Below are 12,633 nucleotides of genomic sequence, written 5' to 3'. Positions count from 1 at the left end.
GGAGATACCTACAGTGTGTTGTAGCTACAGCATAATGCTCACACTGTGGAGATACCTACAGTGTGTTGTAGTTACAGCATAATGCTCACACTGCTGGAGATACCTACAGTGTGTTGTAGCTACAGCATAATGCTCACACTGCTGGAGATACCTACAGTGTGTTGTAGCTACAGCATAATGCGCACACTGTGGAGATACCTACAGTGTGTTGTAGCTACAGCATAATGCTCACACTGTGGAGATACCTACAGTGTGTTGTAGTTACAGCATAATGCTCACACTGCTGGAGATACCTACAGTGTGTTGTAGTTACAGCATAATGCTCACACTGTGGAGATACCTACAGTGTGTTGTAGCTACAGCATAATGCTCACACTGCTGGAGATACCTACAGTGTGTTGTAGCTACAGCATAATGCTCACACTGTGGAGATACCTACAGTGTGTTGTAGCTACAGCATAACGCTCACACTGTGGAGATACCTACAGTGTGTTGTAGCTACAGCATAACGCTCACACTGCTGGAGATACCTACAGTGTGTTGTAGCTACAGCATAATGCTCACACTGCTGGGGATACCTACAGTGTGTTGTAGCTACATCATAATGCTCACACTGTGGAGATACCTACAGTGTGTTGTAGCTACAGCATAATGCTCACACTGTGGAGATACCTACAGTGTGTTGTAGCTACAGCATAATGCTCACACTGCTGGAGATACCTACAGTGTGTTGTAGCTACAGCATAACGCTTACACTGTGGAGATACCTACAGTGTGTTGTAGCTACAGCATAATGCTCACACTGCTGGAGATACCTACAGTGTGTTGTAGCTACAGCATAATGCTCACACTGTGGAGATACCTACAGTGTGTTGTAGCTACAGCATAATGCTCGCACCGTTGAAGGAGTTCAGACAGGGAACAGTACAGGGGAAACCCCATACTGAGAATGACAAATCTTTGTGTTTGTGATTTAGGTAATAAGTGATGATATATGTGTGTGTTTTTACATGCGTATAATATATATAGTTGTTTTTGTGTCTGTGTATGTCCAGTCTGTAGGTTCAGGTCTGTATAATATATATACTTGTTTTTGTGTCAGTCTGTAGGTTCAGGTCTGTCTTTGGAGCCTCCCTCTACCACAGAGGCAGATGATGAGGAGGATGGGATGTCAGACATCATCCAGGAGGTAACCCACGACTCTTTACTTCTTATTTATCCAGATAGGCCACCAAATTTGGGCCACCGGTGCCATCTTGGGGGATGAACCTTCTCCGTGATTTCTTTGCAAGGTATACACCCCTAGAGTTAGAAAATATGTGGTAGCATTGCAGCGGTAACCTCCAAATGTGTGTCATCACTCAGTTTATAACCCCATGCGATTTCAGTTTGCAACCCCTATTCGTCGAGGGACTTAAGGAGACATGAGGCTAAGTTTGTGCAAATCATGTCTAAAAGCATTAGCCAAGCCTGCCATCCCCGGGGTCACCGTGGATCCCCGGGGTCACCGTGGGGTCACCGTGGTGGCCAAATCTGTGGCCTTTCTATGGCAACGCCCCAAAAAGGGGTTGGCTATAACTTTTGAACCGTATGCTAGAAAGTAGAAATGCAAACTTGGTGTCTTTTTTTTTTTTTATATATACAATTAGAACCATGTCAGAATGCCTATCTTTATGATTGGGTCTGTGTGTGGACCCCTAATTTGCACATTTTCAAGATGGCAGCTACCCGAAAGTGAGTTTTACCAACTTTTGACTCTTTTAGCTAACTTGGTATCTATTTTATGGTTTTTGAGGATTAGAAACACATGAAATTCTCTCTCTCAGGTAACAGGGCTGATCTGGAGTCAGGACCTGTTTAAATTCTCTTCTGTCTCAGGTAACGGGGCTGATCTGGAGTCAGGACCTGTTTAAATTCTCTTCTGTCTCAGGTAGCAGGGCTGATCTGGAGTCAGGACCTGTTTAAATTATCTTCTGTCTCAGGTAGCAGGGCTGATCTGGAGTCAGGACCTGTTTAAATTCTCTTCTGTCTCAGGTAACAGGGCTGATCTGGAGTCAGGACCTGTTTAAATTCTCTCTCTCTCTCAGGTAACGGGGCTGATCTGGTGTCAGGACCTGTTTAAATTCTCTTCTGTCTCAGGTAACAGGGCTGATCTGGAGTCAGGACCTGTTTAAGTTTTCTTCTGTCTCAGGTAGCAGGACTGATCTGGAGTCAGGACCTGTTTACCTAAATTCTCTCTCTCTCTCTCAGGTAGCAGGGCTGATCTGGAGTCAGGACCTGTTTAAATTCTCTCTCTCTCAGGTAACGGGGCTGATCTGGAGTCAGGACCTGTTTAAATTCTCTCTCTCTCTCTCAGGTAACGGGGCTGATCTGGAGTCAGGACCTGCGGGTGCAGGAGGTGAGGAGGCTGCTTCAGAGCTCCAGGCCGGTGCGGGTCAGCGTGGTCCAGCTGCCTGAGGTCTCCGACCACGAGTACATCGAAGAGAAAGAGAACAAGTGGGTCCTGTGTGTGTGTGTGTGTGTGTGTGTGTGTGTGTGTGTGTGTGAGAGAGAGAGAGTGTGTGTGTGTGTGTGTGTTCCCGATATTTGGCAGCTTTAGACTGTATACAAAATTGAGACTTAGCACTGTCACACATTGGTGTGTGGACTTCCATTTTGAAGCCTAGAGTTTGGCATTTTGACAGTCGCCATCTTGCTATTGCGGAGCTGGAGCAGCTAGCGCAAGTCCAGGGGTTTCCCACACCGCCGCCTGCTGGAGCTGGAGCAGCTAGCACAAGTCCAGGGGTTTCCCACAGCGCCGCCTGCTTTTGCTCCATGATTGGCGAGCTGCAATCACTGGACAGGCGACCTGACAATCACGCCCCAAAATATAGTCTGCTTTATTGTCTATTTTACACTCAATTGGACCATAATTGACTAAATGAACATGATGTTGTATTGAAGAAGACTTGAATCTAGCAGTTTAGACCATAAACTGTTTAGGAAAGTGTTTACTGAATTATCAAGTGATTCCCATTGACTTCCATAGAACCAGGTGTTTTTGCAGCCAGTGGAGTCGCCCCCTGCTGGCCAGAAAGAATGTAGGTTTAAGGCACTTCCACATTGCCTTCATATTTCAGCCGCGGAGGTTGCCCCCTTGCATTGAACATGTTCCCAAACGTACAGGGTGAAAGATTGCAGGCCTCTTTATAAAAGGATCAAATAGAGACAGGCCAGGTCGTCAAGGTGCGTTTTGCCGTATTTCAGAAAGAAACCAAAAGTTAGAATTGAATATGAATGAGATATGGAGGAAGTGGGCGGACACCAGTCTGTACTCTGTTGTGGAGGAATATCCTCTGTCACCGTCTGGGAAAAGAGTTTTAGCAGAGCCCTTTAAAGCAGCTACGAGCAAGATTTTCGATTGTTATTAAACAGTCTAAATTTAATATCGATGCATCACATCTTACCTCTAATAGTAGATGAGACCAACGCAGAGTAGTCTCGCTTGAAAGCCAAGTGAATCGGCGAGTGTTGTCTTGATCATTAGTCTGTCTGCGGGCCGGTGTCATCAGGAAGTGAAATGAACGGTTTGCGGCAGCCACTTTGGCCATAACCACAAAATTACTAAATTACTTTCAAACAAACTGTTACAATATAACGAGAGATGTTCACGAGAGCCCTTTGATGTAGCGAGGAAAGCCGTCCTTGTTTTGAGTCTGTTGCTAGACAGAGCGAAACGGTTTATGGCCATAGCAACAGACCCAAAACAGCTGCCCTCGTTACTTTCTTTCGGGGGGGGAAATTAGTCGAAATTCCCATCCCTAATTCAAACAAGAACCTGTGTTCAGCGAGATAATCTTCACACATGAGGACCACTTTCATGAGTTTTGAAGCGTAAATGCGAGCCCTAGAATTAAAAAGCTCATGCTAAGCTAATCCAGAACTACACACAGTGTTGCATAGGCTTCCACGTCACGTCACCACAGCCGACCTGGAGTGTTGTTGATGTGTGCGCTGCTCTGCACTGATTACCCCGGGCTGAACCAGGTGAGGGAAAGAGAATTTCCGTGTTCGTTCTTTGAAATGATGACGTTATTGACGTATAATATCCCTGTCGACTCAACAGTGTAGTCTCATTTAGCCGTTTGCTAGTTAGCCGCCCTTTTAACCGCACGTAAAAGCTTCAAAACTCATAAAAGTGGTCCTCATGTGTGAAGATTATCCTGCTGAACACTGGTTCGCGTTTGAATAAGCTTGCGTTAATCACAGACCTCATTTGAAGCATCGTGCCAAAAACCCATTCAAAAATCCCATAGGCAGAAACAGTGAAGAACCAGGAAGTGTTAGCATCCATGTTTTCCGGACTCATTCCTGCGGCTCTCTATAATAAGAAACATATAACATTTCTAGCAATCAACCATTTTTGTCATTGGTGACTAGATGAACACAAAGTCCAGCAACATTGGCAAAAAATATGTTGTTTTTCATTTTACGGGCTCTTTAAATGGCCATAATGCCTTTTTACCCTGGTGAACATCTGGAATATCTACATGTAAATCGTATTAAAATGCTTATTTAATTGTTTAGGTTCCTTGAAAGTGTATGTGTCTGACTTTCCGTGCTTTGTTCTCATTCCTTTATTTTTTAACTTGCTCTTTCACTCTTTTTCCTACCATCTTTTTTCATTTCCCTTTTCTTTGACTCACTTCTCTCTCTCTCTCTCTCTCTCTGTGTTCTACACAGTGTTTAGACACACACACACACACACACACACAATGGAGTTGCTGGCTGTAATCAACAGTCTAGACCTCTTATTGATCATTATTAATCTGAGTCTTGCTATTTCTTTTTCTTTCTCTATCTCCCCTCAGACTCCTCCAGCTGTGTCAGCGGACCATGGCTCTCCCAGTGGGCCGTGGCCTCTTCACTCTCTTCTCCTACCATCCTGTACCGACTGAACCTTTACCTGTGCCCAAACTCAACCTGACAGGTAACCTGCTTTCCCTACATGTCCTGTACCGACTGAACCTTTACCTGTGCCCAAACTCAACCTGACAGGTAACCTGCTTTCCCTACATGTCCTGTACCGACCAAACCTTTACCTGTGCCCAAACTCAACCTGACAGTTAACCTACTTTCCCTACATGTCCTGTACCGACCAAACCTTTACCTGTGCCCAAACTCAACCTGACAGGTAACCTACTTTCCCTACATGTCCTGTACCGACCAAACCTTTACCTGTGCCCAAACTCAACCTGACAGTTAACCTACTTTCCCTACATGTCCTGTACCGACCAAACCTTTACCTGTGCCCAAACTCAACCTGACAGTTAACCTACTTTCCCTACATGTCCTGTACCGACCAAACCTTTACCTGGGCCCAAACTCAACCTGACAGGTAACCTACTTTCCCTACATGTCCTGTACCGACCAAACCTTTACCTGTGCCCAAACTCAACCTGACAGGTAACCTGCTTTCCCTACATGTCCTGTACCGACCAAACCTTTACCTGTGCCCAAACTCAACCTGACAGGTAACCTACTTTCCCTACATGTCCTGTACCGACTGAACCTTTACCTGTGCCCAAACTCAACCTGACAGGTAACCTGCTTTCCCTACATGTCCTGTACCGACTGAACCTTTACCTGTGCCCAAACTCAACCTGACAGGTAACCTGCTTTCCCTACATGTCCTGTACCGACTGAACCTTTACCTGTGCCCAAACTCAACCTGACAGTTAACCTACTTTCCCTACATGTCCTGTACCGACCAAACCTTTACCTGTGCCCAAACTCAACCTGACAGGTAACCTACTTTCCCTACATGTCCTGTACCGACCAAACCTTTACCTGTGCCCAAACTCAACCTGACAGGTAACCTGCTTTCCCTACATGTCCTGTACCGACCAAACCTTTACCTGTGCCCAAACTCAACCTGACAGTTAACCTACTTTCCCTACATGTCCTGTACCGACCAAACCTTTACCTGTGCCCAAACTCAACCTGACAGTTAACCTACTTTCCCTACATGTCCTGTACCGACCAAACCTTTACCTGTGCCCAAACTCAACCTGACAGGTAACCTGCTTTCCCTACATGTCCTGTACCGACCCAACCTTTACCTGTGCCCAAACTCAACCTGACAGGTAACCTACTTTCCCTACATGTCCTGTACCGACCAAACCTTTACCTGTGCCCAAACTCAACCTGACAGGTAACCTACTTTCCCTACATGTCCTGTACCGACCAAACCTTTACCTGTGCCCAAACTCAACCTGACAGGTAACCTACTTTCCCTACATGTCCTGTACCGACCAAACCTTTACCTGGGCCCAAACTCAACCTGACAGGTAACCTACTTTCCCTACATGTCCTGTACCGACCAAACCTTTACCTGTGCCCAAACTCAACCTGACAGGTAACCTGCTTTCCCTACATGTCCTGTACCGACCCAACCTTTACCTGTGCCCAAACTCAACCTGACAGGTAACCTACTTTCCCTACATGTCCTGTACCGACCCAACCTTTACCTGTGCCCAAACTCAACCTGACAGGTAACCTACTTTCCCTACATGTCCTGTACCGACCAAACCTTTACCTGTGCCCAAACTCAACCTGACAGGTAACCTGCTTTCCCTACATGTCCTGTACCGACCCAACCTTTACCTGTGCCCAAACTCAACCTGACGGGTAACCTACTTTCCCTACATGTCCTGTACCGACCAAACCTTTACCTGTGCCCAAACTCAACCTGACAGGTAACCTACTTTCCCTACATGTCCTGTACCGACCAAACCTTTACCTGTGCCCAAACTCAACCTGACAGGTAACCTACTTTCCCTACATGTCCTGTACCGACCAAACCTTTACCTGTGGCCAAACTCAACCTGACAGGTAACCTACTTTCCCTACATGTCCTGTACCGACCAAACCTTTACCTGTGCCCAAACTCAACCTGACAGGTAACCTACTTTCCCTACATGTCCTGTACCGACCAAACCTTTACCTGTGCCCAAACTCAACCTGACAGGTAACCTACTTTCCCTACATGTCCTGTACCGACCAAACCTTTACCTGTGCCCAAACTCAACCTGACAGGTAACCTACTTTCCCTACATGTCCTGTACCGACCAAACCTTTACCTGTGGCCAAACTCAACCTGACAGGTAACCTACTTTCCCTACATGTCCTGTACCGACCCAACCTTTACCTGTGCCCAAACTCAACCTGACAGGTAACCTACTTTCCCTACATGTCCTGTACCGACCCAACCTTTACCTGTGCCCAAACTCAACCTGACAGGTAACCTGCTTTCCCTACATGTCCTGTACCGACCCAACCTTTACCTGTGCCCAAACTCAACCTGACAGGTAACCTACTTTCCCTACATGTCCTGTACCGACCAAACCTTTACCTGTGCCCAAACTCAACCTGACAGGTAACCTACTTTCCCTACATGTCCTGTACCGACCCAACCTTTACCTGTGCCCAAACTCAACCTGACAGGTAACCTACTTTCCCTACATGTCCTGTACCGACCCAACCTTTACCTGTGCCCAAACTCAACCTGACAGGTAACCTACTTTCCCTACATGTCCTGTACCGACCAAACCTTTACCTGTGCCCAAACTCAACCTGACAGGTAACCTGCTTTCCCTACATGTCCTGTACCGACCAAACCTTTACCTGTGCCCAAACTCAACCTGACAGGTAACCTACTTTCCCTACATGTCCTGTACCGACCAAACCTTTACCTGTGGCCAAACTCAACCTGACAGGTAACCTACTTTCCCTACATGTCCTGTACCGACCCAACCTTTACCTGTGGCCAAACTCAACCTGACAGGTAACCTACTTTCCCTACATGTCCTGTACCGACCCAACCTTTACCTGTGCCCAAACTCAACCTGACAGGTAACCTGCTTTCCCTACATGTCCTGTACCGACCAAACCTTTACCTGTGCCCAAACTCAACCTGACAGGTAACCTACTTTCCCTACATGTCCTGTACCGACCAAACCTTTACCTGTGCCCAAACTCAACCTGACAGGTAACCTACTTTCCCTACATGTCCTGTACCGACCCAACCTTTACCTGTGCCCAAACTCAACCTGACAGGTAACCTACTTTCCCTACATGTCCTGTACCGACCCAACCTTTACCTGTGCCCAAACTCAACCTGACAGGTAACCTACTTTCCCTACATGTCCTGTACCGACCCAACCTTTACCTGTGCCCAAACTCAACCTGACAGGTAACCTGCTTTCCCTACATGTCCTGTACCGACCCAACCTTTACCTGTGCCCAAACTCAACCTGACAGGTAACCTGCTTTCCCTACATGTCCTGTACCGACCAAACCTTTACCTGTGCCCAAACTCAACCTGACAGGTAACCTGCTTTCCCTACATGTCCTGTACCGACCAAACCTTTACCTGTGCCCAAACTCAACCTGACAGTTAACCTACTTTCCCTACATGTCCTGTACCGACCAAACCTTTACCTGTGCCCAAACTCAACCTGACAGGTAACCTACTTTCCCTACATGTCCTGTACCGACCAAACCTTTACCTGGGCCCAAACTCAACCTGACAGGTAACCTACTTTCCCTACATGTCCTGTACCGACTGAACCTTTACCTGTGCCCAAACTCAACCTGACAGGTAACCTACTTTCCCTACATGGAGGAAACCGACTCACTAAGCCTTTCTGTGATTTCGCTTATGCTATGTGCTTCACAGTGTGTCACATAGTAACAATGAATACACATAACAATACATATAATAGGCACAATAAAAAGTCAAAGGGTGACAAGCTCAACCCGAATTGAAAGCTGATGAGAACAGATCTTCAGCAGTGAATTAAAGATTCCAGGGGTCTGCGCAGTTCTTATATGGATAGGGGGTGTAACTCCGGTGCCCTGGGAGGTGTGACCCCGGTGCCCTGGAGGGTGTGACCCCGGTGCCCTGGAGGGTGTGACCCCGGTGCCCCCGGGGACTGTGCCCGGTGCCCTGGTTAAATTCCCACACAGGACTTCCTTCCATCATGGCAACTTAACCATCACTTGATATCTAATTGGCACTTTCAGTCCTCAACTCTCCACCATGAAAGCTGGTGTGTGCTGAGCTTACTGCCACAAACTGGCTGCCGTGCATCACCCTCCGCCCGGAAACTCCGCTGTTGCATACTCCTGTACTTGTTTAATTGTTGTTATTGTGTCTATTTCTGCAATAACTGCGCTTTATGGCTGTTTAAACTCTGTTCACCAACGGTGACATGACTCCTCGAGGCAAGGGGAAGGAGGCGGCCATTACTGTTTTGCTAATCACGTTCCTGATTGGCCGGTTACGAGCTCAACTGCGAGGCGGGTCGCTGATTGGCTCGTCCGCTTTGCAGTTTCTGCAGAAAGCCCTCCCAGAGTTGAGGCCAGATGGTCTGATAGAGCGAAATGAAATGGGAGTTGACGTGACCGGCTGGTTTACCAAGCTAATAGACTGTAGCTTATACAGTATGTTGTCTTTTCCTGGTCTTAAAGGCTGTGTTGCAGTTATCTTTTACAGTTAGAGATGCTTTCCAGGGAATGATGTTGCTCGGGAACAGTTTGGAACCTAGCTTATGTCCTGTCAGTTATTGTACTAGCAAACACTGCAACAGGAAGTATTAAGCTGGGTGGACATTTAGAATGTTTATGTTGTCGAGTTGAAACGGTCTATACAATTTATGAACTTATTTGAATGTTCTAACGTACAGTGAAACTGTGAAAGCCTCGGCCTGCTTCTCCCGTCATACCCACAAACATTTCTCCTATATAAATATCTTCTGAGAGCACCCAGCTGTCGTCCTCAAAAAGTCACATTATCGAATATCGATAACGAGGTATTGGGTCAGAAACATTGCGATGTCTGATTTTGTCGGTGTCGCCCACCCCTAATCTCCAGATGAGAGCTACTCAGTAAAACCACCTTCTTCACCTGGTGCCCACTGAGCAGCTCCACTACAGCAGTTGGGTGGGTCAGGTGCCTTCAAGAACAGTCAGTGAGAAAGAAGAGAGTTATTCATCATCTCTTTTTTTTGCGCAGCCACGACTTGGAGCCTTGCCGGCCACCGCCGAACGGCGACAGCGAGACTGTGCATACTCGAACGTAACTCGTCCAAAACGTTATCGTGTCGTTTACCAAGAACTTGCAATCATGTCGGTGGGGGGACATTTTATTGTCCCTCCATTTCAAAACTCATTCCGGTGAGCCTGCAGAAGGCTTTGCTAGATGAGGGACAAGCACGTTAAATGAGGAAATGGCATTTCCTCATTCCTCAACAACAATGAATTGACGGCGCAGAGTCACATTTTCGACGAGCTGCACGTCCCCTACGCCGAGCTGCGCCGAGAGGACGCCCAGCTCCGGCGACCCCCTCGGCACAGTCAGCGCCGGCGATTTCGCTCAAGCATAACTTGCGCTTAACGGTAAAGCCCTCACTCATCATTCTACTCTTTATCCCAGGGCTGGTTGGCTATCTCTGACCTCTCGCAGGCTGGTTACATGTTGTTTATTTATGAAGCTATTCTGGATCAACTCCCTTCTTATAGTCTGAGATCGCATGATATGTTCCTGTTGTCCACTCCAAATGCTCGGACTGAACTGGGACAGCCAATTGCCCCATTGGAGGCAAATAAAGTTCTTGAATCTTGAAAGAATGTATTTGCTCTGCTCCCCTCACCTGGAATAGCCTTCAAAATGACTTGAAGCTGAGGGACTTCATCTCTTTGGCTGTTTTTAAAGCATGTATAAGCACAATGGTGAATGACTTATTTTGGTACTTGCCTTTGCCCAATTTATTTTCATGGACTCTAGTGTCTGTTATTTGTATTTTGTACTGTATTGGCACTGTTGGCACTTGTCTGTCCGTTGGTCGGCTATTTTAATTATTTCAGCACTTTATTGTATTCCCTGCTCTATGTTTCCTGTTATTTACTGTTGTTTTGTCTGTAACTTTTTTATGCAGGTGACTTGGCCAGGTCTCCCTTGTAAAAGAGATCCTTGATCTCAATGGGACTAACCTGGTTAAAAATGGGCTAAATAAAATATAAAAAGATAATAATTTAACCAGCCTGAGAATTCTACTACTACTGACCTTTCAGATCCACCACAGCTGCCTTTTGCATTTCTGCACATCTGTGAAACTCTCTAACCCATTGATACCTGATGCAGCATTTGTGTGTGTATCCCTTTAAAGTAGCTACGAGCAAGATTTTCGATTGTTATTAAACAGTCTAAATTTAATATCGATGCATCACATCTTACCTCTAATAGTAGACGAGACCAACGCAGAGTAGTCCCGCTTGAACCCCGAGTGAATCGGCCAGTGTTGTCTCTGTCTGTGGCCGGGGCAGATCAGGAAGTGAAATGAAACTGTTTGCGGCAGCCACTTCGGCCATAACCACAAAATAACAAAATAACTTCCAAAGAAACTGTTAGAATATAACGAGAGATGTTCGCGAGAGTAGCGAGCCCCTGCAAGGCGTGTTCCTTGTTTATGGTCTGTTGCTAGGCAGAGCGAAACGACGGAAGGCAGGCAGCTGTTTCGTTTCACTTCCGGGTTTATCCGGCCCGCCGGTAGACAGATAGAGAGAGAGAGCCTGGTGACGCGAGGTTAGTAGACAGACACAGACTCTATAACCATCAAGAGAGCAATCTCCGATTCACACGGCTTTGGTCTCAGCTACTATTATAGGTAAGATGTGATGCATCAATATTGTAATTATACTGTTTAATAACAATCGAAAATCTTGCTCGTAGCTGCTTTAAGACCGCGAAACGCGTGACGCGGTCTTAAAGGGATACACACACAAATGAGGGATATACACGCAAATGCTGCATCAGGTTTCAATGGGCTAATCTATCTGTGATGATATGTCTTTCTATATTTCTATCTACTGTACATCCTCACCACCACCGCTCCCTTTCCCCGCAGGCCGTGCTCCTCCCAGGAACACCATGGTGGATCTGAACAGCGGGAACATCGACGTTCCTCCCAACATGACCAGCTGGTCCAGCTTCCATAACGGAGTGGCTGCCGGACTCAAAATTGCCCCGGCTTCCCAGGTCAGAGTGACAGGGTTCCCACGGGTCCTTGAAAACCTTGAAAGTTTGTGAATTTGATTAAAGCAGCTACGAGCAAGATTTTAGATTGTTATTAACAGTCTAAATTCAATATCGATGCCTCACATCTTACCTCTAATAATAGATGAGACCAACGCCGAGTGCCCGCCGGGGGCAGACCAGGAAGTGAAATGAAACGGTTTACGGCAGCCACTTAAGCCATAACCACAAAATTACAAAATTACTTTCAAACAAACTGTTAGAATATAACGAGAGATGTTCGCGAGAGCAGAAAGTAGCGAGGGAAAGCTGTTTTGGGTCTGTTGCTACGACCGTAAACCGTTTTGCTCTGCCTAGCGACGGTTTACAACTGCCGTAAACCGTTTTGCTCTGCCTAGCAACAGACGCAAAACAAGAAGGACGGCTTTCTACTTACTTACTACTTCAATGAACGTTCGCCTCGGTTCAACGGTCACGTGACACTCGAACGCAGCAGACAGCCAAGAGAAGAGAGGGAATGGAATACACAGTGAAACCACCTCGGAGGCAAGATGTAA

The 12,633-nt window shown here is 46.6% G+C and overlaps 1 protein-coding gene across 1 annotated transcript in view; it reads left to right on the top strand.

Moving 5' to 3' along the window:
- The window catches only part of anapc1 (anaphase promoting complex subunit 1), a gene marked incomplete at its 5' end in the record, with an annotated part of 254,294 nt that overhangs the window by 120,468 nt on the left and 121,193 nt on the right, over positions 1-12,633 (top strand). The window contains 5 exons of the mRNA XM_083650747.1: positions 1,103-1,189; positions 2,357-2,496; positions 4,851-4,926; positions 8,599-8,641; positions 11,949-12,079. Of these exons, the coding sequence (XP_083506873.1) occupies positions 1,103-1,189; positions 2,357-2,496; positions 4,851-4,926; positions 8,599-8,641; positions 11,949-12,079 (477 nt within the window). The remainder of the gene's footprint in view (positions 1-1,102; positions 1,190-2,356; positions 2,497-4,850; positions 4,927-8,598; positions 8,642-11,948; positions 12,080-12,633) is intronic.

This window comes from Poromitra crassiceps (genome assembly GCF_964638095.1).
Source record: "Poromitra crassiceps genome assembly, chromosome: 14".
NCBI classification, from domain to species: domain Eukaryota; kingdom Metazoa; phylum Chordata; class Actinopteri; order Beryciformes; family Melamphaidae; genus Poromitra; species Poromitra crassiceps.
The sequence above is the reverse complement of the archived record's forward strand: the minus strand, read 5'-3'. Positions and strand labels throughout refer to the sequence as shown.